We start from the raw sequence: 26,117 nt of genomic DNA on the forward strand, positions 1-26,117 counted from the left end.
TTGACATTAAACACACTGTGTGTGTTGCAGAACAAACAAAAACACTTTGGACAGCAATGTTTTTACAGTGAGAATTGGATTGCATACCATTTTCTTGTTCATGTGTAGCTGGGTGCTTATAATTGTACCATGGTGACTGGCAACATTCCGTTGGCATAACAATAGCCTGCTAACATCTCAGGGCATCACATAACATGATATACCACATAACAGTGGTATCTTATGTAAGGCATGGATCTATCAATAGCAGGAAACTCCCATCTCAATATTCTCATAGCAGAGTCAAAGGTTATACAGTTTTAGATTTGTTGGTGGTTGATAACTGGCATATACATTCCTGTGTTATAGCATTCATCACAATGTTTCATGATAATATTAATTGTTCAGCTATTTACAGTCTATCTGTCTGGGATGAACAAACATACTTATTGCTATCCCCCCAGAAATCAAGTGACACACTCCAGCTAGTGTTGGGTCATCGTTAGACTACACTAGCAGATAAGTAACTTTTTTCCACTGTCCTGATCGTTTATTCCAGTACTTTCAGAGTCACCTTGCTCTCTGATACGTCTAGGTTAGGTGGAATTTCCTTCATTACTGGGCATGAGTTAGCAGAGTATTGTCATGGTACCCTGAATGTGTCAAGTTAAGTTAATTTAAAGTGCATTTTACAAACGTCACAACACACTTTACATGATTAAAAGGGAAGTACAAAACAATGTAGAAAGAAGGGGGGGAGAAAGGGGAACAATAACAACAATATAAAACCAGGGGAGCAACTTTCACTGGGGACATGTCCCCCCCCTCCACCACATTATGAAATTGCATTTTGACCCACCGTTTTATCATTGGAATGTGATACAAAACAATGCGACAGTGTGCTTTAGGACCATGCACTCTTCCGAGCGGTCGGGTAGGCTGTTTGGAGTGTTTATCGGATAAAAAAAGAAGTTGCCCCCCCCAATTCTAAAACCAAATTTGTGCCCCTGATAAAAACCAACAATATCAACCATAACAATACAAATGTGTGTGTGTTTTCAGAGGGTGTGGATGTCAGAGATAGAGGGTGCTGTGGCGACGCTGCTGAGACTGTATTCCCAGCAGCCTCCCCGGGTGAAGAGCACCTCACTGTGGCTAGAGTCCTCCCAGATTTGAGCAGTCCCACTTTTGCTACTAGAACAGATGACCACAAACACTGCTACTGGTGCCTGAACCATAGGTGGCTCTGATTTTATTTTAACACTGTCCTTTCCAGCACAGTTCCAGAAACTAGGTGGTTGGTGGATGCGTGACCAGGCCAGCCCAGTACAACTTGGCTCAGTAGTGTGAAAGGGGTGTGCAGGCCAGCACAAATACACTTGATTGAGCTTTTAAACCAGCTACTGGCTAGTTGTTGAGACCCTTGATTAGTTGAAGCAGGTGTATTAGTTGGTGCTGGGCTGGAACAAACACCTCTACACATGATGGATCTCTCCAGTACCAGAGTTGCCGAACACTGCACTAGACTCTGGCTAAAACGAGGATTACTATAACTGTATCATGCACTGTGGTCCCTGCCAACCCCTTGTAATAACTTTTGTAAAATTAATGTTTGCTTTGAAAGTGTATTGCGGTACCATAATAGATTACAATACAATTTTGAAAATGAGAAGATGACTGTTCTGCATTGCTGATGTGTGCTCAGAACACATGTACACATTCACTTAAACTGTGGAAATGTGTCTGTGGCAAACAGTGCAACATACACAATCATAACATCACCCCAGTGTGTATCAAAACATGATACATCACACATACTCTGGTTTAACACACTGGTATAAACAGACACTGACAACCAAGGAAAATAGAAACAACTTGTTTTATTTACTCTTAATCATGATGGATTTTTTTTTATACAATAAATGGTACATCTTGGACATAAAATATCATGATTCTTTCTTTCCTTCATCACACACACAACATGTTCCTCCTTCCAGGTCGGGTACAGTTCAAGTCGGAAGTTTACATACACTTAAGTTGGAGTCAGTAAAACTCGTTTTTGAACCACTCCACAAATTTCTTGTTAACAAACTATAGTTTTGGCAAGTCGGTTGTGACATCTACTTTGTGCTTGACACAAGTCATTTTCCCAACAATTATTTACAGATTATTTCACTTATAATTCACTGGGACAGAAGTTTACACACACTTAAGTTGACTGTGTCTTTAAACAGCTTGGAAAATTCCAGAAAATGGTGTCATGGCTTTAGAAGCTTCTGATAGGCTAATTGACATCCTTTGAGTCAATTGGAGGTGTACCTGTGGATGTATTTCAAGGCCTACCTTCAAACTCAGTGCCTCTTTGCTTGACATTATGGGAAAATCAAAAGAAAATCAGCTAAACTCTCAGAAAAAAAACTGTAGAAATCCACAAGTCTGGTTCATCCTTGGGAGCAGTTTCCAAACGCCTGAAGGTTCCACGTTCATCTGTACAAACAATAGTACGCAAGTATAAACACCATGGGACCACGCAGCCATCATACCTCTCAGGAAGGAGACGTATTCTGTCTCCTAAATGAACGTACTTTGTGGGGAAAAGTGCAAATCAATCCCAGAACAACAGCAAAGGACCTTGTGAAGATGCTGGAGGAAACGGGTACAAAAGTATCTATATCCACATAACCTGAAAGGCCGTTCAGCAAGGAAGAAGCCACTGCTCCAAACCCGCCATAAAAAAGCCAGACTACAATTTGCAACTGCACATGGGGACCAAGATCGTACTTTTTGGAGAAATGTCCTCTGGTCTGATGAAACAAAAATAGAACTGTTTGGCCATAATGACCATCATTATGTTTGGAGGAAAAAGGGGGAGGCTTGCAAGCCGAAGAACACCATCCCAATCGTGAAGCACACCATCCCAATCGTGAAGCACAGGGGTGGCAGCATCATGCTGTGGGGGTTCTTTTCTGCAGGAGGGACTGGTGCACTTCACAAAATAGATGGCATCATGAGGCAGGAAAACTATGTGGATATATTGAAGCGACATCAGTCAGGAAGTTAAAGCTTGGTCGTAAATGGGTCTTCCAAATGGACAATGACCCCAAGCACACTTCCAAAGCTGTGGCAAAATGGCTTAAGGACAACAAAGTCAAGGTATTGGAGTGGCCATCACAAAGCCCTGACCTCAATTCTGTCTAAAAATTGTGGGTAGAATTGGAAAAGCGTGTGCGCGCAAGGAGGCCTACAAACCTGACTCAGTTACACCAGCTTTGTCAGGAGGAATGGGCCAAAATTCACCCAACTTATTGTGGGAAGCTTGTGGAAGGCTACCTGAAACGTTTGACCGAAGATAAACAATTTAAAGGCAATGCTACCAAATACTAATTGAGTGTATGTAAACTCCTGACCCACTGAGAATGTGATGAAATAAATAAAACGCTGAAATAAATCTCTACTATTATTCTGACATTTCACATTCTTAAAATAAAGTGGTGATCCCAACTGACCTAAGACAGGGAATTGTTAATAGGATTAAATGTCAGGAAATGTGAAAAAAAACTAAGTTTAAATGTATTTGGCTAAGGTGAATGTAAACTTCCGACCTCAACTGTAGTCTGTGGTGGCAGTGTTCCCGACTGTCACTGTGAGAGCCTGACAAACAAGATGTTGACTTAAGGCACAACCACTACATATGGGCCTCTGTTACAATACTCCAGAAATGCATCCTTCCTACCTTCCTTGAAGTAGTCACAGATCTCAATTGGTTGGATAGGTGGAAGTGAAAGGGTCATAACCTTTTTCACCTATCCATCCACTTACAGTTCTGTGCTTACCTGAAGGAAATGAGTAAAGACATTCCTAAAGTATATGAACAGGACCATGGTATCCTCCAAAGTGGAGAAAGAAGAATGTGCACTATAAAGCCAATCGATACATCATGCATGACGATGACCGACATCCACGTGAAACAAGACACAGATTAGTGTAGTAGTACCATTCACTAAAATGAATTCAGTAAGACAATTATGGATTTTTCTTTTACATTACAAGTGTTTTTTAACATAATTTCTCTCTCCTTCATTTTCATCCATAAGAAAATTACAATTTTACAAAGATAATACAACAGCCAGGTATTAGTGTGTGATAATGTCATACAGTAAGATGGTAAACCCTACAGGGGGGGCATTTGTTTCAGCCGAGCACTGAAATAACAGTTTTAACTAATTAATGTCTTAATGAGAAATTTTTATGAACAGGTGCTAGTGCTGGGCTGGAACAAAAGCCTGCACACCTTGTAGCTCTCTCCAGAACCAGGGTTGGTGACTATCGCTCAACTGTAGGGGTAGAATGGGGTGATAGTTAGTGGGGCAATACTTGTGTCTTCCTCACGGAGTGACACCATGGCACTGAGAGAGAGAGGTTGGGACTCAGACACTATCTGATGTGTGGGCTCTTAAACCAGAGTAGGATAAAAGCAGTGAAGCCTAAACCGCCAAACTCTTGGCCTTAGTAACGACACCCATCGCAAGCTGGGGAACTTGATCTGTATGGACAGGCCAGCAGAGAATGAATACTTTCGTGATCTTTCAGGTTAACCATAGTACTATTTATATGCCTGTGTCAATCTGAGGTAGACGATACCAAACCAATGCAATGCAGAGATGGATACTAACACATGAGACTACTTGATCAAAGTGACCTGGTACAAAGCCATGTGTTTAAGAATGACCTTCTGGGTGGTCCTTTGTAGCTCAGTTAGTAGAGCATGTCGCTTGTAACGCCAGGGCAGTGGCAAGTTGCTTTGGAAAAGTGTCTGCTAAATGGCATATATATTCTCTGGAGGAAGGACTGTAGAGAGAGTAAAGGATGTTCAGCTCGCCGGACACAGGCAGATTGCTAGCCGGACAGCAAACCAGAACCCAGACAGCTAACCACTCCACACAAACAAGTCACTCACAAATTCTTAATACAATCATATACTGCGGATTGACGAGACAATGCAGGAGCAGTTTAGTCAGTATTAAGAGCTTGTCAGAAAGAAAATAAGAATACTTGAATGAGGATGACATTTTGTACAGTGTTATCAGTTCTATTTGACTGATGGTAAAGAGTTTGCAGTTAGCGTAAATCAATTATGACACGTCCAAGTGTTGTAGAGCGAAGGTTTTAACAGCCACCATGCATACTATAGAGCAGCGGTTCCCAACCATCTCCGTTTTGGGGACCACTAAATAACCGCCAAAAGCTCGAGGCCCACCATCCGCGAATCAGTAAATTGCACAATGTACATGGAACAATGTAAAAAATAAAATTAAAACAAAAGGTAAATATTTCCAAATTTCAATTAACCTAAAAACCAATTTAAAATTGTAGAAATTCATATACAAAAATATTGAAAGCTTTTAATGAGACAACTAAAAGATGTGCAACATGAAAATATTGTCCCATTTACACTGTGTAATTTAGTGACGGTCCATCCAAAGTCAAACCAACTTTTCCATGGTTGCACACCGGCCGGCTGAAGCTAATTGTCATCTAGAAGGGTGAGTGACTATAAGTGTGTACGGTTTAGGCATAGTGAAAGTACAAAGGCTTCCCACGTTCGGACACACACACACACACACACGAGACACATCAAAGCACGCCTTCAAGACACAAATCTTATTCACAGTTGAATTTCCTTATGAGGAAAACTGAAACCGAGGCTAAATCAGGAGGTTCAGTCCCCCTTTAATACTCCCAATTATTATTATAGAAAGAAATATAGAATAAAAATGAAATAACACAGTACCCTGGTGGTCCACAGACCAAAGGTTAAACCACTGTAGAGGTGCTGTATAGACAGACAACACTGCCAACCTACACACACACACACATCATTCCTAAAACACCACACACACGCACGCGCACGCACACACACAAAGATCCACGCAGACAGTTATTGCTTCAAACCAGAGCATACACAGCTCCTGCAGTAAGTAGTCATGATGTTGAATGGGATACAGGCGACAGAAACCACCACACGCAACCACGTGGATCACATCACGTCACGTCTGCAATCAATGACAAAAATCACCACCACAAGCAGTTGTTTGCAAGAGATCAACGACGGTGCAAAACAAAGTCTTCATTTACGTTTAGTAGAAAAATGAGCAGCATTGCAAAACAAAATCTGATGTACATTATAAATGCCAGCCATGTTCAAGCATGTCTGAATTTATGATAAAAATGTAGGACTTTAAAAGTAAAAAACTCAAAGCTTTCAGCTAGATTTAAAAAGTAATTGAGATTAAATTAAGGTAAAGAAAAATCCAAGCTTTCCATTTTGCCTAATATCCTACCATCTCAGGACATTTGGACTACTCCAGATGGACATTCTTTGGTCATTAACAAAATACTTATCCTAAAACAAACAGAACCACTGCTTTCAACCCTTTAACGTAACTCTATATCCTTTTGTTAAAACAACTTAACCTGTTGGGGATTTAACCCCTTTCTTCCACCTGCCTTCACAACCCTTCTAGACCCAACGTATACTTAGTCAACCCCCTCGTCTTCCTAAACATTAAAAGATGCTAACGATGCCAAACCAAGATGGCCGCCATCCAAGCTAGACATGTAGAGTAAAGATGGATAGTGCTGTTGAGCTTTCTCCGTTACCACTCTCTGACCAACCAGCCAGCCTCACAAGTGGCAAAGGCACTATACAGATTTGGCCCATCCCATCCCATAGCTCTGGCTTGTCTGCTGTGCTTCTTCCATCATATTCCCATCTTGTGTGACACCGAGACCCCAGCTACCCCCCTTACTAAGACCACTGGCCCTGACCCATTCAGTGACTGTGGCCCCTTCTTCTGCACTCCCATCCAATCAGCACAGTAGGTCTAATTGGTTCCAATGGTCCATGAAGTCAGAGAGACAGGTGTTGATTTCTGAGTCCGTTTGTAAGAATGGTCACGTAGGAAACGATGAGACATGCTGTCACTGGCGGGGCCAGGAGGCCGAGAGAGAGAGGTGTCAACCCTGGAGATCTTCGAAGCACGTCTCACACACCCGCACAGGCTTCTTGGAGGAGGGTGTGAGAGCGTTCTTGGCAGAGCACTCTGCACAGAAGATGTTGCCACAGTGTCTGCAGTGGTGCTGTGGGGGGGGTGTGGGAGAGAGTAGAGTCAGTTAGGAAGATGATATAACACTTTTTACAACTCCTTTGCGTCACCTCCTTCTTCACCATGGTCGTGTTCATTAGGAACCAAACAGAAGAAGATGGACTGGGTCTACCTGAACTTGTAAGATAACACACATTTTCCATTGCAAAACATTTGAAAAGGTTTTCTGAGCATGTACACAACCCAGATGAACAGACCGACATGCAACACAACTCACTTTCCTGATGGCGAGAGAGAAGCCCTTCCCACAGGCCATGCAGTTCTGTACCTCGTGGTCCTCCGCCCACTTCCTGGTAAGAGACTGTGACTGCTTTATCTACAGATGGGGACAGGGAGAGAGAGGGGTTAAACCATATACATTCACACTGGAAAACCAGCTCCACTGCACGTCTGCACCTATACAAACAGGCATGTACACACTAACACACACAGCTCTATTAACTTTAAGTACCCTTTAAACAAGTTCTAAAGAGTTCTAACTCGCAGAGCGGTGCAGGATATTTTGACACGTCCACGGCTTAACAATTAAATGAGATTAGTAAATGATGTAATAATGGGTCGTCAGACTATAGTGGCTCCACGGCTGTGGACTGTTGGGACTAATACATTTGGACCCCAGGAAGAGTAGCTGCTGCCTTGGCAACAGCTAATGGGGATCCTAATAAAATACATGTAGACTGGTGTATGTGTACTGTGTTGCATTGTCTAGTTCCGCTACAGGTCACATAGAACGATGCAACTGAAGTCATAATACACGTGTCTAACATGGCGTTATGTGTCCTGCATTGTTACCTGTAGTGACTGGTTTTCTCTGCCCAACTCCTGCATGGCAGCGGTTGTATCATCCAGTTTTCTACGCATCTCCACCACTTTGGACTGCAGTTTCTCCATCTCCCCCTCACCCTTCACACACCTGAAACACAACCATTACATTGTCACAATGGTGAAAGGCTAAAAGCTACCATAAGAGGAGAGAGAAAAAAAAGGATAGAGTGAGAGAAAGAGATAGTACAGGGAAAGAAAGAGAGAAAACAACTCTAAAAGCACTAACCACCTCCAACGCATCATCTGCTGCATTACAAACTATTAAGTTCATGTTTTAAGTATTCCAAAATGTCTGTTACTATGATACTGTTACTAGTACGCCTGCGCGGTTGCCTCACTGTGGATGGACCTGTCCTGAGCGCAATGACAACCATTTACCGTGGAAATAAGGTAAAGTAAACGTTATTAAACTGGAACCTAGTTGTTGTGTCATTTTAAGCAAAACAAAACTACTGGAAATCAGTTCTCTCTGACACCTTGCTGGATAGGCTATCAGCCAATGTGCTCTTTTGCACACTGTTTGGGAAGGGTCCGTAAGTAAGCATTTTACTATTTACGAAGCATGTGACAAATACATTTTGATTTGAAAGACATCCATGAGGGGAGATCTAGGTGATTTCTAGCTACATTATAGTTTCTGGTAAAACCACAACATTAGCGGTAGCAATTCTGAAGACAACTTCACACCCTCACCTCTCCAGAAGCGCGCGCCTGTCGTCCTGGTTGTTCTGCACGGTGGCCTCGAGCACAGCGATCTCACCCCGCAGTTCATCAGTCTGCTTCTCCAGTTCGCCACAGCGCCGCTGGCTGCCCTGCCACTCCCTCTTCAGCGTGGCCACATTCTCGTTGAGCGCCGTCACCTGCAGGCCCAGCCGCGCCTCTGCCTCCTCTCCCCGCTTCGCCTGTTCCTCCCGGACTTTACGTTCTGACGCCTGGGGAGGGGTGGGGGATGGGGAGGAGGAAGCGGGAAAGAGATGACAAGGTATTTAGAAGTTTAGAGGAGAAAAGCCACACCTACAGGAGATGTACAAATCATCAGAGTGATGATACCTAAAAGACATTACTGAAACACAGCAAATTACAAAAAGAGCCTGCATGGGGTCTACAAAGCACAGCATTTAAAAACACTGGAAGTGTTCCACCAGCAAATAGCACTTCAATGTCAAACATCACATGTAGCTGCTTTAATAAGTGTTGATGCCCTCTGGAATGTTAGTAGGTAGGTAAACAACTAAGCGTACCAGCTGGACCTGGACCTCCTGGACCTCCACCCGAGACTTCTCCTCTCTCTGGGTAACACTGTGCCTGGTGACCTGGTGCAGGGCTTTCTCCTGCTCCAGGGCTGCCTGCACCTCCTCCACATGGCCCTGCACCTCCAGCTTCTGCTGGATCAACAACTGCTTGGCCTCCCCAAGCTCCTTCAACTCCTTGGGGGGAGAAGATAAGGGGTGAGGGGTGTGGTGGATAGGTGTAAGCAATATGATGGAATTGTCAAACTTTTGCTGACACCTATCCAATCATCGCAGATCTACAGTAGTGCCTAGGGGATAGGGGTTGATATGGGATTCAGTTGTTTCAATTCCGAATCAACCCCTCCATCTTCCACTCAATGGACCCCTCGTAAATCTCTGGATAAGGAGGGTCTCACCTTCTCACTCCTCTCCCCGAGTGCCTTCAGCTCAGAACCCAGTCTGGTTGTGTCCTTCTCTAGGGCAGCCTTAGTCTGGTTCAGCTCCTTCACTCTGCGCCTCTCCTTCTGCAGCTCCTCCTGGGTCACACCCTGTGTGGGGGAGGGGAGGGGGTTACAGCATGAGGAGAACAACCATACAACTCACACCCTAAGTCCCATTAGGGAAGGAGACCAGGTCTGATATGGATCAAAGTCCCCAAATATCATGACACTCTGACTATGGGTTGGAACAAGATTTACAACAACTATAACAAGAGATCCAATCGGGACACCCCCCAGTCAGACATACAGTCGGAGTCTTCGCTCCTGGCTCTTATCAAGGATTAGTTTAGCCTTTTAGATCATAATGAACCCGATTATCTGGACAGGAAACTCAGATGCTGTTTGAACACGATCCTGGGTCTGACCTGATTTTTCTGCAGCTCTTTGAGGGCTGTCTCCTGCTGGCCCAGCCTCTGGTCCCGATTGGCAAGCTCCTGCTTCAGGGAGGTCCGGGCAGCCTCCACTCCCTGGACCTGCCCCTCCAGACCAGTCAGCTGGGTCCGGTTAGCAGCCAACTCCTCCTGGGACAGGGTCAGCCTCTCCTCAGACGCCTGGACAGAGTACACACAGGCGTGGGTCACATATAGCACACATTTCATACAAACACAGCCAACAGGCTCAGGTCACATACTTGTGTGTGCATTCCATACTTGCAAACTAGATTAGCATTATGTAAAAAGTTTAAAATGCTATGATTTGCTTGATCCTACACCTATGGTGTCCTGGTAGTTGGTTAGGCAGACACTAGTGTCTGATGTTGATGATCTGATGTTGATGATCAATTTGGGGCGGCAGGGTAGCCTAGTGGTTAGAGAGTTGGACTAGTAACTGGAAGGTTGCAAGTTCAAACCCCCGAGCTGACAAGGTACAAATCTGTCGTTCTGGCCCTGAACAGGCAGTTCAGCTCCTGGCCCACTGTTCCTAGGCCATCATTGAAAATAAGAATTTGTTCTTAACTGACTTGCCTAGTTAAATAAAAGGTAAAAAAATATATATATATACATTTATTTCCATGCGGTCTGAATCTGGTATCTCCATTGAACTACCTTGGTCTTCTCACATATATTCTTCACTTGCACAAAATGTCTCTCCTCATACAATTAATATTATTGTCCAACTGCCATTGACCCTGTCCTGCATCCATAGAAATATAAATTGGATGAGGATGTCAATTCTAGTAATTCCATTTCTATGCCTGCATGTTCATCCACTCACCGCGAGGTCCTGTCTGAGAGATGACACCTCTGACTCCTTGCCGTAGTAGTCAGACTGCATTTTGGCCAGACCCTCCTGACTCTGCTCTAGGGCCTTCTGCAGCTCAGTTGTTCTGGTCCTCTCAGAACTCAGCTCCTGGCCCAGGCCTGACACCTGCTCCTTCAGACGACCCTCCTCCTCAGCCTGGAATACACACATTTAGTCCAAAACATGGAGCTGCATGGAATTAAGTGTGTCTTCTTACCTTCCTGGCATGTGCTCCTTGCAGCTCGCTCACTTGGCTCTCCAGTTTCTTATTTTCCTGGTTGAAGGACCCCTGGGCTGTCTTCAGCTGTGTCTGCAGTTGCTGCACCCCCTTCTCCTTCTCTTTCAGGGCCTCCTTGTTCTCGGTGTGCTGCTCTGTTAATACAGTCAGCTGCATCTTCAACCCTTTCTCTGCCTGCCAGTCAGACACAAAATTAAACCTTTTGTGAGAGCATGGACAATCAGGCCTGTGTCGTGTTCATTAGGGCACACCATAGCAAAATATTTAGTGTGTTTCATATTGGACTAATTCAAGTAGTCCCTCCTGGTTTCATTCAGTTTTTTTCTTCTTTCATTTTGTTCCTAATGAATAGGACCCTGTATTCATGTCTATGGGCTGCTTACCTCTCTGATATTCTCCAGCTGCCCTTTTACCTCTGCCATCTCCTTGGTGGTGGCCTTTGTGGCATTCAGCAGCTCCTGTCTGGCCATCTCATGGGACTTCTCCTGAAACATTTTCACATATGTACTGTTGGATTTGACCTAGTCTAGACTAATATAGTTTTGGTGATAATACTGACACCAACACCAATTCGAGAAAAACAGGGCCCCTATTCATAAAGGATCTCAGAGTAAGAGTGCTGATCTTCGATCTGGTCCCCCCTGTCCATGCAATCTTATTCATTTTGATCTAAAAGGCACAACTGATCCTAGATGAGCATTCCCACTCTGGAACCCTTAATGAATACGGGCCCAAGAAGCTACCGGAACCCTTTATGTTGCAGTCTGTACCTCCCACATCGAGGTCAACCACGCTACACCACACTAAACCCACCTTCTCCTCCAAGACTATCTTGCTGCTCTTCCTCTCCTTGTCCAATTGGCTCTGGCTCTCCTTCAGGGCCTTGGAGGCTTTAGCCAGACCGTCGTTGGCTGCTGCCAGCTCTTTCCACTGGGCCTCCTTCTCCTGCATGGCCTTCTGGAGGTCTCCAGCAAAACCCTGGGCTTTTCTGTCCAGCTCGGCCTGCCGCACCTGCCCCTCCTGGGCTAGCTTGTCCAGGCTGGCCTGGAGGGAGGTCTTCTCCTGCTCACAGCGCTCCAGCTGCTGCCGCGTGTCGCTCAGGGAGTCAGTCTTTCTCTTCAGCTCCTCCTGTAACACAGCAGCCCTGAGAGAAGCAGAGACGAGTCACAAAGAGTACTGGATGTGGATCCATGACCAACAAAAAGGAAATAAGCTTGGTTTATTGTCATTAGCCAGAACCATACTTAATTTATAATCAGGTGAACAGCCTATAGACTGTTGCTGCAATGGTCAATTTCCTTGTTGACGAGAGATGGTATGTTGAACTTTGACCTTGTCATTGTGTCCGTCGGAATGGTAACCTGAATGCGCCCAGCATCAAAAAGCTCTACTTAGTTCTTACCCGGCCTTCTCAGTCTCTAATAGGCGACCCAGCTCCTTCAGTTTTCCCTTGACCTCTGACCCCTGCTTCTGGAGCTTCTGCACTTCCTGCTGAGTCTGCTCCCTGGCCGCCCTCAGCTCCACCCCCTCTGCCTCCGCTTTCTGTCACACAAAACTGACATTTCAGAGACATCACAGTGACTCCCAGTCTCTACTGCAAACCTGATACCAAGATGTGTGTATGAGCTAAAAACCCAGTTCATATCGTAAGAAACAAAAATCTGCATGCAAAAATGTATGAAATGTGTAAAGGTAATACACACAGTGCCTCCCCCAGGAACTCCACGTGTAAGCGCGTGCATGTAACTGACCTTGGCCCGTCCCCCCAGTTGCTCTATGCACTGTTCTGCGGTCAGCAGTTTGTCTTTGACCTCCTTCAAACTGGCCTCCAGCTGGCCACACTGCTCATGTCTCTCTTGCAGCCTCCGGCCCTGCTCCTCTACACATGCCTGGCTCTTATTCAGCTCCTATAATGACAGGAGAGATGAGGCATTACTAGGAATTCTCTAAAAATGCATCCTTCCAACCTTACTTCCTTCCTTGACGTAATCATTGACTAGTTATGATTGGACATGTGAACACAAGGGCTCATCTCATGACTTTCCCCTGTACTGTCATGTCTAATCAGTGATTACTTCGAGGGAGGGATATTGTTATCCATGTCGGCACCAACGATGTTAGAATGAAACAGTCAGAGGTCACCAAGTGCAACATAGCTTCAGCGTGTAAATCAGCTAGAAAGATGTGTCGGCATCGAGTAATTGTCTCTGGCGCCCTCCCAGTTAGGGGGAGTGATGAGCTCTACAGCAGAGTCTCACAACTCAATCGCTGGTTGAAAACTGTTTTCTGCCCCTCCCAAAAGATAGAGGGCCAATTATCTACAAATTCTGGGACTCACCCACAAACAGGACCAAGCCTGGCCTGCCGAGGAGAGACAGACTCCATCTTAGCTGGAGGGGTGCTCTCATCTTATCTATGAACATAGACAGGGCTCTAACTCCCCTAGCCCCACAATGAAATAGGGTGCAGGCCAGGCAGCAGGCTGTTAGCCAGCCTGCCAGCATAGTGGAGTCTGCCACTAGCACAGTCAGTGTAGTCAGCTCAGCTATCCCCATTGAGACCGTGTCTGTGCCTCGATCTAGGTTGGGCAAAACTAAACATGGCGGTGTTCGCCTTAGCAATCTCACTGGAATAAAGACCTCCATTCCTGTCATTATTGAAAGAGATTGTGATATCTCACATCTCAAAATAGGGCTACTTAATGTTAGATCCCTCACTTCCAAGGCAGTTATAGTCAATGAACTAATCACTGATCATAATCTTGATGTGATTGGCCTGACTGGAACATGGCTGATTAATTTGGTGTTAAACGAGGCCTCTCTTTCTGGTTGCACTAGTGACCATATCCCCTGCGCATCCCGCAAAGGCGGAGGTATTGCTAACATTTAAGATAGCAAATTTCAATTTACCAAAAAAAAGACGACATTTTCTTCTTTTGAGCTTCTAGTCATGAAATCTATGCATCCTACTCAAATCACTTTCTATAGCTACTGTTTACAGGCCTCCTGGGCCATATACAGCGTTCCTCACTGAGTTCCCTGAATTCCTATCGGACCTTGTAGTCATGGCAGATGTTATTCAAATTTTTGGTCACTTTAATATTCACATGGAAAAGTCCACAGACCCACTCGAAAAGGCTTTCAGAGCCACCATCGACTCAGTGGGTTTTGTACAACATGTCTAAGGACCTACTCACTGCCACAGTCATACTCTGGCCCTAGTTTTGTCCCGAGGAATAAATGCTGTGGATCTCCTCATAATCCTGGACTATCGGACCACCATTTTATTACATTTGCAATCGCAACAAATAATCTGCTCAGACCCCAACCAAGGATCATCAAAATCCGTGCTATAAATTCTAAGACTACCCAAAGATTTCTAGAAGCCCTTCCAGACTCCCTCCACGTACCCAAGGACATCAGAGTACAAAAATCAGTTAACCACCTGAGGAACTCAATTCAACCTTGCGAAATACCCTAGATGCAGTCACACCCCTAAAAACATTTATCATAAGAAACTAGCTCCCTGGTATACAGAAAATACCCGAGCTCTGAAGCAAGCTTCCAGAGAATTGGAACGAAATGGCGCCACACCAAACTGGAGTCTTCCGACTAGCTTGAAAAGACAGTATCGTGTAGTATCGAAGAGCCCTCACTGCTGCTTGATCATTCTATTTTTCCAACTTAATTGAGGAAAATAAGAAGAATCCAAAATGTACACTGCCAGGACCTAGGATCAAGGGAGACACTCAAGTGTTTTAGTACTATATCTCTTGACACATTGATGAAAATAATCATGGCCTCTAAACCTTCAAGCTGCATACTAGACCCTATTCCAACTAAACTACTGAAAAGAGCTGCTTCCTGTGCTTGGCCCTAATAACATAATAAAAGGCTCTCTATCCACCGGATGTGTACCAATAAAGCCTCTCTTGAAAAAGCCAAACCTTGACCCAGAAAATGTTTAAAAAATGATTGGCCTATATCGAATCCCTCATGCCTCTCAAAAATGTTAGAAAAAGCTGTTGCGCAGCAGATCACTGCCTTCCTGAAGGCAAACAATGTACACCAAATTCTTCAGTCTGGTTTTAGACCCCATCATAGCACTGAGACTTCACTTGTGAAGGTGGTAACTTTTAACGGCGTCAAACTGAGGCTCAGCATCTGTCCTCGTGCTCCTAGACAGTGCTGCTTTTGATACCATCAATCACCACATTCTTTTGGAGAGATTGGAAACCCAAATTGGTCTACACGGACAAGTTCTGGCCTGGTTTCTATCTTATCTGTCGGAAAGATATCAGTTTGTCTCTGTAGATGGTTTGTCCTCTGACAAATGTCGGTGTTCCTCAAGGCTCCTTTTTAGGACCACTATTGTTTTTACTATATATTTTACCTTTTGGTGATGTCATTCGGAAACATAATGTTAACTTTCACTGCTATGCAGACGACACACAGCTATACATTTCGATGAAACATTGTGAAGTCCCAAAATTGCCCTCCCTAGAAGCCTGTGTTTCAGACATAAGGAAGTGGATGGCAGCAAATGCTGTACTTTTAAACTCGGACAAAACAGAGATGCTAGTTAGTTCTAGGTCCCAAGAAACAAAGACATATTCTGTTGAATCTGACAATTCATCTTGATGGTTGTTCAGTTGACTCAAATAAAACTGTGAAGGACATTGGCGATACTCTGGACCCTGATCTCTCTTTTGACGAACATATCAAGACTGTTTCAAGGACAGCATCTTTTCATCTATGTAACTATTACGTTCCCCAGTTTCTGTGTTGTTGTATGTGTATTTATTTCAGGAAATGGCTTCAGGAAATTCCCCCAAGCAGCTGATTGGTCGGCCCCATTGCTAATTGGAGCTGACCTCGCCCTCTCGTCAGAGAATACAGCTATCTGTCATTACAGACACCTTCTCCAGCTGTATAAAAGCCAGTGTTCCTTTGCTCAGGAAGAGAGCTTATTTGTATGTCCTGTGTTGGTTGTTGCTCAGAGAGAGCTTCTTGGATGTCCCGTGTTGGTTGTTGCTCAGAGAGAGCTTCTTGGATGTCCTGTGTTGGTTGTTGCTCAGAGAGAGCTTCTTGGATGTCCCGTGTTGGTTGTTGCTCAGAGAGAGCTTCTTGGATGTCCTGTGTTGGTTGTTGCTCAGAGAGAGCTTCTTGGATGTCCTGTGTTGGTCGTTGCTCAGAGAGAGCTTCTTGGATGTCCTGTGTTGGTCGTTGCTCAGAGAGAGCTTCTTGGATGTCCTGTGTTGGTTGTTGCTCAGAGAGAGCTTCTTGGATGTCCTGTGTTGGTTGTTGCTCAGAGAGAGCTTCTTGGATGTCCTGTGTTGGTTGTTGCTCAGAGAGAGCTTCTTGGATGTCCTGTGTTGGTTGTTGCTCAGAGAGAGCTTCTTGGATGTCCTGTGTTGGTTGTTGCTCAGAGAGAGCTTCTTGGATGTCCTGTGTTGGTTGTTGCTCAGAGAGAGCTTCTTGGATGTCCTGTGTTGGTCGTTGCTCAGAGAGAGCTTCTTGTATGTCCTGTGTTGGTCGTTGCTCAGAGAGAGCTTCTTGGATGTCCTGTGTTGGTTGTTGCTCAGAGAGAGCTTCTTGGATGTCCTGTGTTGGTTGTTGCTCAGAGACAGGTTTTGTCAAGTATTTTGTAGCCGGTCCTGCAGACGTGTATGTCAAAAGGACTGTTTTTGATTATTGAAATTGTTTACTTACGGTTGTAATTATTCTGTTTTTGTTCCCGAGGGGGGGAAGGGGAAGGCACCCGCGACAACCACTGTGATTTGAACATCTTGGCCATGTTCTGTTATAATCTCCACCCGGCACAGCCAGAAGAGGACTGGCCACCCCTCAGCCTGGTTCCTCTCTAGGTTTCTTCCTAGGTTTTGGCCTTTCTAGGGGGTTTTTCCTAGCCACTGTGCTTCTACATATGAATTGATTGCTGTTTGGGGTTTTAGGCTGGGTTTCTGTACAGCACTTTGTGACATCAGCTGATGGGCTTTATAAATACATTTGATTGATGCACTTTTAAAGAATTGGAATGGGGCCTAGCACTTAGCTTGGGCCTTTTGTCCCACAGATGCATGTTAATTTGAGAAAAGAAGACAATAAGTGATACATTATTATGTTAAGAGATGGGTCACCATTAAATTAGTATTCTGGTAGATACTATATTCATCCAGCATGAGTATATTCTGCTGTTGTCATACAACCAATGGCTTACCTGCTGCTTGTCCTGCAGTGCATGCTGGGCTGTCTCCAGGTGGTTCTCCAGGTCTACTCTCTGGGCTGCCTTGGCTGCCTCAGCCGACAGCAGCATCTCCGTCTTAGACTTCAACTGGGGAAAAAACATAACGCAACAAAACAATAACTTTTTTAGTGCCGGAATCTGGTTGAGCGGTTAACGCTCTGAACTCTGGGACATAGAACCCTGTCGCGGGGGAGGTTATCTGTGCCCCTATTTGTTTATCCCACTCTCCAGTCAATAGTAAAGGGATAGGAATAATATTTATCCATCAATCAGTCCATTCACCCTACCTGTGTGTCCAGTTGGGCCACCTTCTCCCTACTCTCTGTCAGTTGGGCATTCAGTTCCCCTAGAGAGGTCTCCACAGTCTGGGCTCGGTCCTGGGCCGCACGGAGGAGGCTCTTCTGCTCCTGCACCTGCTTGTGGAGGTTGTCCTGAGCCTGCTTGTGGCTCTCTGATTGGTTCTTCAGCTTGTCTGTCAAGTGTGTGACCTATAGCCCCCAAAATAGGAAGAGACAATGAGTTAAATCCCTCAGATCATGATTAGGCTATTGTATGTTTTTACAGTGCTATATTGTATCACATCAGTAGTGTTCTTCTTAACACAACACCTAAGCACACAAATTGAATAACACAATGTGTGCGGGCGTCGGAATGCTGTATTAATTATGTATATGTGTGTGCTTTTACCTGCGTCTGTAGAGTGTGGTTCTTCTCCTGCAGCTGGTTGAGCACGGCCGTCTCTCCCTCCCCAGCCTGGATCTTGGCCACCAAGTCCTCCCTCTCAGCCTCCAGCTGGCTCACGCTGTCCTTTGTCTTCTGCAGCAGGGCCTCCAGGTTCTGGATCTTCTGGTCCTTGTCCCCGATCTGACGCAGTACCTGCTCCAGGTCATTCTAATAGGACATGGACGAAGAGGCAGAGGGAGACGAGTCAAACAAACATGTTGTCTTGAAGCATTGTCTCCCCGAGATCAGATTCATTAGAGTCATGCTTGCACCAGTAATACAGTGAAAACTGCTCGTTTCTTACCCAAACAGTTCAAACGATATTGACCCATTTACAGACGCAATGTTTTTTTGTCATGGATTGGGGGGTTTACATTCATAAACCATGTCGCGGGCTGTTCTAAAACTACTCACGGGCGGATTTGTTTTACATTTTGTTAAGTAATGTTTGTTACCTCATGAGCTAGCTAACTAACAACCAGTATATCAAAACAGTTCGGGGGCACAGAGAGAAAAATGGGATAGCTTCTTCAGAAGATCAATAATCATAGCAATGTCATCATCCCAAACTTGACGATCTTAAAGAGACAGTGTACAATTTTGAATGCAATGCCTCAATAGAAAAATAGTGCTTTTCCATAATGTAGAAACTTAATATTCCACAATTTACTATTTCAATGACATGTATTTCTAACAACATTTTATCTTTTTATAATAAATAAATTGGCAGGGTTCCACATTCATTTCTAGGACACAACGTGCTTCTGAAGTAGAACTCAGATCTGGCCTCCTGAGTGGCGCAGCGGTCTAAGACACTGCATCTCAGTGCAAGAGGCGTCAATACAGTTCCTGGTTCGAATCCAGGCTGTATCACATCCGGCCGTGATTGGGAGTCCCATAGGGCGGCACACAATTGGCCCAGCGTCGTCCGGGTTTGGACTTGCCTAGTTAAATAAAGGTTAATAAAAATGTCTCTGGTACTCCTTTAATGTTCTGCTCCTAACTTTTTTTTTTATTGGGAGCACCAGTGCTATCAATGGCATTTTAAATTTAGAGCCCTGGTCCTGGGTCATGTTCATAAGGCATCCGACAGAAAACAAATAGACTGAAACAGGATGGGACGACATGGACCTGTCCAATACAAAAAGTAGTTTTCTGTTTCGATAAGGTGTGCCATATTCAATACAACCCTGTAATAATGTGTGTTGTGTGTTCTGGTGCTGAACATCCCTTCACATAGGTTCTACTGTACACAGTGGAAGAGGGGAGTTGTACTGACACAAAACACAAGTGCTATGTTGACATGTCTGGCAGTACCTGTGCCTCTCTGAGCTTGGTGTTGGTGTTCTGCTGCAGGCCCTGAAGCTCCTGGTGTTGCTGCTTAGCTTTCTCCAGCTGGTGCTGCACATCCAACATCTTACTGCTGTTCTCCTTCAACTACAGCAGGACACACATATAGAGGTCAGTCCCAATACAGTACCTCAGTTTATGGCCTTATTCTGAAACCCCCCACTTCTAGTAGACAGGCCAATCTATAAAGGAGCTTGTGCAACAATCCCAAGTCCTCATATATCCATATACATCCTATAACAATATCGGTCTCTGTTCAACTCTACTGCTCCCATAAAAATGAAGGGCCAATATGACTGATGCTCCACCTATCACAGGACATTGATTTGAATGTCGGTTCTAGTAAATCTATGTTTATGTGGATACCCATCCTATATGAAACTCATGTGGTGTACCTACCTGTTCCTCTGAGCGGGACAGTTTGATCTGCAGGTCGGCGGTTTGCTGCTCACGATCCTTCAGTTTCTCCCCAGAGAGCTGCCTCTGCTCCTTCAGACGGCCCTGCACCTCCCCCAGCTGACGCTCCGCCTCCAGGAGCTTAGCATGCAGCTACAACACAGGAGGAGGAGGAAGAGGAGTAGGTGGATGAGGTAGGCTGACAATTGACCAAAGACTTGTGTGTCTGAGTGTGTTAGATGATCATGTGTGTCTCACCGGTATGTGTGTGACCTGTGTGCGGATGTGTGTGTGTGTGTGTGTGGTTGACCTGTGTGTGTGCATGTGTTTGACCTGAATACGTGGGTGTGTGTTTGTGCGTGTCTGTCTGTGTCTGACGTGTGCTTGCCCGTGTCACTACTAACCTGGTTGATCTCACTCTGCTGCACCAGGCCCTGGCTCTCCCTCTCCTCCCTCTGCTGCTGCAGCTGCTTCCTCTCCGCCTTCACCTCCCCATGCTTGGCCTCCAGCTCAGCCACCTCCCTCCGGAGCCTGCCAGCCTCCTCCCCCAGATCTGCTTGGGCTCTCTGCAGGCTGGCTTCAGCCCCTGCCACCCGGGCCTGGAGCTCTTGCACCTCCATCTCCGTCTGGTGCAGACTGTCCTGGGCTGTCTTCTTGGAGGCCTGCTCAGCCCCCAGGCAGTCCTCCAGCTCCTGGAACTCCTTCTCCCTGCGCCCAAGCGTTTCTGAAAGCATCTGGGGGAAGGAACCAGAGTGGGAAATAGTGATTAGTGATTATGGTCCTGTGTAACTCACTTGGTAAGAGTGTGGTACAAGCAACGCCAAGATTACGGGTTCAATTCCGGGCAGGGATCATAACAAATGCAAGTTGCTTTGGACAAAAGAGTCTTCTAAATGGCCTACAGGTTTCAGAACGTTTTGAAAGACAGAAATAGATATGCCGAACAGATTAGCATAAGGGGAGATCTGCTAGAGGGCATATGAACCTTCCCTCTTCAGATTTCGAGGTCATGTGTAATGGAAAGTATTATACACACCCTTAGAATAGTTGCCAGATGTTTACCAAAGTGAGGATATGAGGATTCATTTAATAGGAGTCTAATTAACAGCTCAGTACCCATTAGGCAAAACGTCATAGTGACGTTGGTCGTTCAACCTCGTCGTTCAATACTGCATCCTTACAGACCTGCATGCAAGGCAGAGCAAGGGGGAATTAGATTTCTGAGCACATGTTTTTACAACAGGTTCTTGAATACCGGGGTGTGTGTGTAGTAAACTTGCCCCACGGGGGCGATGAAAGAATACAATGGTGTTAATGACAGTGCTGCTGAGTGGGGGGTGTGACAGGGACATAAAACCCCCACACAGATCCCTTTTCCCCTCTGCTCTCCGGTCCTCCTCCTGTCCCACAGCAGCTGAGCCTCTTCTTTCAACACCTCTGTCCATCCCTCTCCTTCCAATGTTCTTGTTTAAACCTTTGCCTTTGTCTGTCTCTCCCCATCTACTGTCTTTATGCATATTTTCTTTCTCCACACTTCCCCCTCCCCCCTCTCTGGATTTCCCACTTTATATACAACGTACCTCTCTCTCTCTCCAGTATCTACCTCTTTATTTTTACCCAACTGTCCACTCTCTGTTCTCTGTTTAAACAATACATCCCATCTCATGTCCTAGTTGTGGGTGGTCCTAGCAGCGCATGTGTGCATCCAGTCTCCATGCAGACAAGCTGATTTAAACATCATTTAATTATACTTTCAGAACCAGGGAAGTCACATTGTGACTTTTTCAACTGAGAGCCCGGGTGGAAGGTCTGTGGTGGACTACCTTTCTTATCACCCCTGTCTCCCAGACACCTACTTGGGAGATGGAGAGCAGCTGTGCCGGCAGCACCACGACCAACACGCTTGACAAGGGGGGGGCTTTAAGGGCCATAGTTTAGGTTGCCAGAGTTTAAAACAAACAAAAAAACACACTGGCGCATCGCTGCGGTTACCTGCGATCGTATTTTAGTCCAAAGTGGCGGGTTGCCAGGGCAGATATCAACCACTGCTGGTTTAATTATAGGCCTGTGTGTGTGTTTTGTCAACATGTCGATGTTGCCAATGAAAGCTCATCTCAGGCTGGTGACAGTAGAGCACTGTGATGAGAAGGTGGTACGTGAGGAAGCTGGGTTAATTAAGAGACTAAAATAATGGCCTGGCAAAGCTGGCATATTTTTACATGTCTATTGCTATTTCAGGTTGCACATCCTACAGTGTGAGTGTTTGTATTTCATCTGTTGTTACGATTGTAAAGCTGTTAAACGATCAAAGTGTCTTAACGGGAGGTACATTTGTGATGGTGGTGACATGGACTGATGGAGCATTGATAAAACTATGGGAGGGGAAGTACTGGTTGTTGGTGTGTGTGTGTGTGTGTGTGTGTGTGAGAGAGAGACCTGGCTCTGTTGCTGCAGGTTGTTCAGAGAGCTCTGTAGTTGGTGGATCTGCTGGGTGTACACTGCTGCCTCCTGAGGTCCCTTCTCTAGCTCTGCCTTCAGCTGAGAGATGGTCATCTGAAACACACAAAATCAATGTGAGACACTTTCCTTTGTTTACATTAAAAAAACATTCACATGCCATGTGCTAGATTCTGGTCGAGTGGTCAAGAGGACTTCACATACCCACTGGCGACTGGGCTGTAAGCAGTCTTGGGAATTTTATAAAGAATGCTTTTTAAAACATACAATCAATCTACCTGCAGTGAAGCTGCTCAACATTTACATTACATTCAGTAATCTAGCAGACACCCCCATCCAGAGTGACCCACAGGAGCAACCAGGGTGCAGTGCCCCACCCTAGAACACATGGACAGATCTCCCACCAAGTACAATTGGCCACCGGCCCAAGCTCCCAACCGCCAGGCCACCAACCATCCAAGATCGTCCCCCTCAAGTGCTGGCCCTCAACCATCTGAGACCCCCCCCCCCCAAATACCTCCCCCTCAACCTTGTTACTTACAACATCATGCTAATCATATTAGCCTACATTATCTCAACCGTCCCGTGAAAGGGACACCGATCCTGAAGAAGTTTTAATGAGCCAAGTCTGTTTTTACATCACTTTCCTATTCGAAAAAGGGTCCACCTTACTTGCGGATCATTCCTGACTGTTTGTACATTCGCATCAACATTTTTCCTTTGTCCATGACAGAAACTTATTTCGCCGTCCCATTACATTTCCCACGCAACTTCATCTAAAGTTGTAGAGTGAGTTATCTGTAAACAGTATATTTTATATTCCTTTTCTTTTAGCCACATCAAGACTGACCGTCTGTTCTTATAATTGTAACAATTTGTAACAATTAAGCAGATAAGTGACTATACTTATTTCACCCTTTACCATAGCTAGACACTATTCTCAGTCTAAATTTACAATAATTAGTGGTTGTAAAATTCCTGCCAGAAGCAAATAATAACCCAGGCAATTTGCATGGATGAGTGTCTGTGTGTGTAACATGAAGTGGCCATAGCCTTAATATTCAGGATTAGAATTGTAATCCTTATTGTACAAATATCATACTTGCATTAAACATTATTTTAAAAGCATTCACTTGGAAAGCCAGCAAGCCTACAGCGCATCTATACAGTACGAAGAGAGTCGAGCAAAGGCATAACAACTAATAGGCAGTCAAATACACAAACATACAGGCAGCAGAGACACCTAAAATAAATAAACCCCATTTCTGATAACTAAATAGTCACTGAAACGTTCATGCATAAAATAGAGAGGAGATTGGGGTGCCCGAGTAAAACAGCAATGCTTTACCTCCAGTTTACAGATCTTCAAGAAAGGGAAAGGGAGAATTGGGTGAGGAGGAATGGAAGCAAAGGTTGGGAAGGGAAAGAGACAAAGCAAAGAGGTAAGCACTAGTAGACAAACAACACATGAGCGTAGAAAAACACAGAGACCGACAGAGCAGTGACAAACGGTTTCCTCACCAGGTTTGATCTGAGCAAGGCATTCAGAGATTAGGTGATTTGTTTCAATCATCTCAACATTCAACCAACTGGCTATCATTGAAGGGATCTACTACAGCCGGAGTGGATGGTAGTGTAGTCTATCGCAGGTAAAACAGGTTATGGACACGGGGTGGTGCAGTCTAGCCCAGGTAGGAAAGGGGGTGGATGGGTAATGTAGTCTACTAGCCTATGTAGGACTACAGGATGAGCAGGGCAAGATCTCCATGAACCTAGGAGCTTTGTTCACGATTCATTATTCAGTTATAAGGGCCAGGTGATTCCATGACAGTAGTGACCTTTAAGAAAATGCATTCATATGTAAAGTACTTCAGATTTTATAAACTGAAGTGATGAAAGTTGTAATCTATCAGGAGAGCCAATTAAAAGTAGTCTGTGTGTGTATGTGTTTAAAGCAAATTTAGCATATTTCTGCCAAATAATTTATGTTTCGACTGCAGTTGTTGTAAACAGAAAACACAGAACAAGAGGCTGATGCATCACCCAGGAGAACCAGTGGGATCCTAAACTATTGTCCCAAGCAGTCAACTCACCACAACAGCAGCGCTCATTTATTAATTACAGCTGAAGGCTATTTCATCATTAAAACACCAGAACAAGCGATTAGTACTTTTTTAGGTCGATTTCAGTTAGATAGTTAACGAATAATCCGTTTTCAATTACTAAGAAACCAATGCAATTCATGTTTGTGGGTTGAATGCTGTAACACAGAATAAAACAATTAATAAAAGTGATGGCAGTGACTGCCGATTACTGCTCATCACTTAAACATCATTTATTCACAGGAATGTAATAAAATATTTCAGCTGTTGCATATATTACATTTGGTTTATTTGATGATTTTATTATTTCATTCCAAGTCATCCTCTCATCTCTATAGAGCTGCTTCCTATGCTGTCTGACAAAAATCCCTATTTTGGTAGTTCTTCAAAGTAAATAAGACATACTTTTATGACTGCTGAATACCAACTATCAATCACTTAGATCATGTAAATTCAGGTAGATACCTCGAAGCAACTGCTCGCTATCCTCCTCGATCACACATTCTTCTGTCTTCTGTCTCTCCATGACTGCCCCACACAGATCAGACAAGTAGGTGCACAATGGATTATGGTCTTCTATCTCAAGGCCATCAGACTGTTAAACAGCCACCACTAACATTGAGTGGCTGCTGCCAACACACTGACACTGACACTGACTCAACTCCAGCCACTTTAATAATGGGAATTGATGGGAAATGATGTAAATATATCATTAGCCACTTTAAAACAATGCTACCTTATATAATGTTACTTACCCTACATTATCCATCTCATATGCATACTCTATATCATCGACTGCATCCTTATGTAATACATGTATCACTAGCCACTTTAACTATGCCACTTTGTTTACATACTCATCTCATATGTATATACTGTACTCGATACCATCTACTGTATCTTGCCTATGCTGCTCTGTACCATCACTCATTCATATATCCTTATGTACATATTCTTTATCCCCTTACACTGTGTATAAGACAGTAGTTTTGGAATTGTTAGTTAGATTACTTGTTGGTTATTACTGCATTGTCGGAACTAGAAGCACAAGCATTTTGCTACACTCGCATTAACATCTGCTAACCATGTATATGTGACAAATAAAAGTTGATTTGATTTGGTAGCTCTCAATCCATGATTTGGCAGACGATAAAGCCATCACATGCTTTTTTCAGCAGCTGATTATAGTTGATAATGCAAAAAGCTGCACTGAAGTCTAACAAAACAACTCCCAAAATCGTACAAGTATGCTGGAAGTCTGTTGTTAATTTGTTTACTGTGAAATAGCACTGTATCTGTTCAAACACAATTTCTCCCAAAAATGTACTAAGGGTCGGTAGTAAGCTGATTGGTCAGCTGTTTGAACCAGTAAATGATGCTTTGCTATTCTTGAGTAGCTGAATGACTTTTGCTTCCCTCCAGGCCTGAGGACGCATACTTTCCTGTAGGCTCAGATTGAAGAGAATAGGAGTGGAAATACAGTTGGTGCTAGGAGAGGGAAAGCCAGTGGAATTTCTAATCAGTGTTTACAACCAGGCAAAGGTTGTAGAATGAGAGTAAAGGCCATCTGTTGTATTTAGAAATTGTTAAAAATCACAACTTCATATCCACTTGGACACCCCTTCTATGATGTATAGAATGGGATAAACAATTGTGAAAGG

The 26,117-nt window shown here is 44.4% G+C and overlaps 2 protein-coding genes across 5 annotated transcripts in view; one reads left to right on the plus strand and one right to left on the minus strand.

Moving 5' to 3' along the window:
* LOC109887677 (pleckstrin homology domain-containing family G member 7-like) overlaps positions 1-1,921 on the plus strand; it is a 42,918-nt gene extending 40,997 nt beyond the window's left edge. For both annotated transcript variants that reach the window (XM_031801163.1, XM_031801164.1), the window contains one exon: positions 1,042-1,921. In XM_031801163.1, the coding sequence (XP_031657023.1) occupies positions 1,042-1,155 (114 nt within the window). In that variant the 3' untranslated portion in view covers positions 1,156-1,921. The remainder of the gene's footprint in view (positions 1-1,041) is intronic.
* Positions 1,840-26,117, minus strand: part of LOC109866883 (early endosome antigen 1) — a 44,914-nt gene continuing 20,636 nt past the window's right edge. The window contains exons 10-30 of one of the 3 annotated variants that reach the window (XM_031801161.1): positions 23,703-23,717; positions 22,334-22,450; positions 20,302-20,631; positions 19,901-20,050; positions 19,469-19,588; positions 18,116-18,319; positions 17,716-17,916; positions 17,402-17,515; positions 12,934-13,089; positions 12,585-12,724; positions 11,996-12,326; positions 11,566-11,667; positions 11,162-11,356; positions 10,918-11,100; positions 10,068-10,253; positions 9,619-9,750; positions 9,212-9,397; positions 8,664-8,902; positions 7,938-8,058; positions 7,363-7,461; positions 1,840-7,119 (exon numbers count right to left, since the gene is read on the minus strand). In XM_031801161.1, coding sequence (XP_031657021.1) covers positions 6,997-7,119; positions 7,363-7,461; positions 7,938-8,058; positions 8,664-8,902; positions 9,212-9,397; positions 9,619-9,750; positions 10,068-10,253; positions 10,918-11,100; positions 11,162-11,356; positions 11,566-11,667; positions 11,996-12,326; positions 12,585-12,724; positions 12,934-13,089; positions 17,402-17,515; positions 17,716-17,916; positions 18,116-18,319; positions 19,469-19,588; positions 19,901-20,050; positions 20,302-20,631; positions 22,334-22,450; positions 23,703-23,717 — 3,444 coding nt within the window. In that variant the 3' untranslated portion in view covers positions 1,840-6,996. Of the gene's footprint in view, positions 7,120-7,362; positions 7,462-7,937; positions 8,059-8,663; positions 8,903-9,211; positions 9,398-9,618; positions 9,751-10,067; positions 10,254-10,917; positions 11,101-11,161; positions 11,357-11,565; positions 11,668-11,995; positions 12,327-12,584; positions 12,725-12,933; positions 13,090-17,401; positions 17,516-17,715; positions 17,917-18,115; positions 18,320-19,468; positions 19,589-19,900; positions 20,051-20,301; positions 20,632-22,333; positions 22,451-23,702; positions 23,718-24,921; positions 25,035-26,117 lie in introns of those variants that run through there. The other 2 variants (XM_031801162.1, XM_020455769.2) reach the window with 2 other exon arrangements.

This window comes from Oncorhynchus kisutch, linkage group LG22, assembly GCF_002021735.2.
Source record: "Oncorhynchus kisutch isolate 150728-3 linkage group LG22, Okis_V2, whole genome shotgun sequence".
Classification (NCBI taxonomy): Eukaryota; Metazoa; Chordata; class Actinopteri; order Salmoniformes; family Salmonidae; genus Oncorhynchus; species Oncorhynchus kisutch.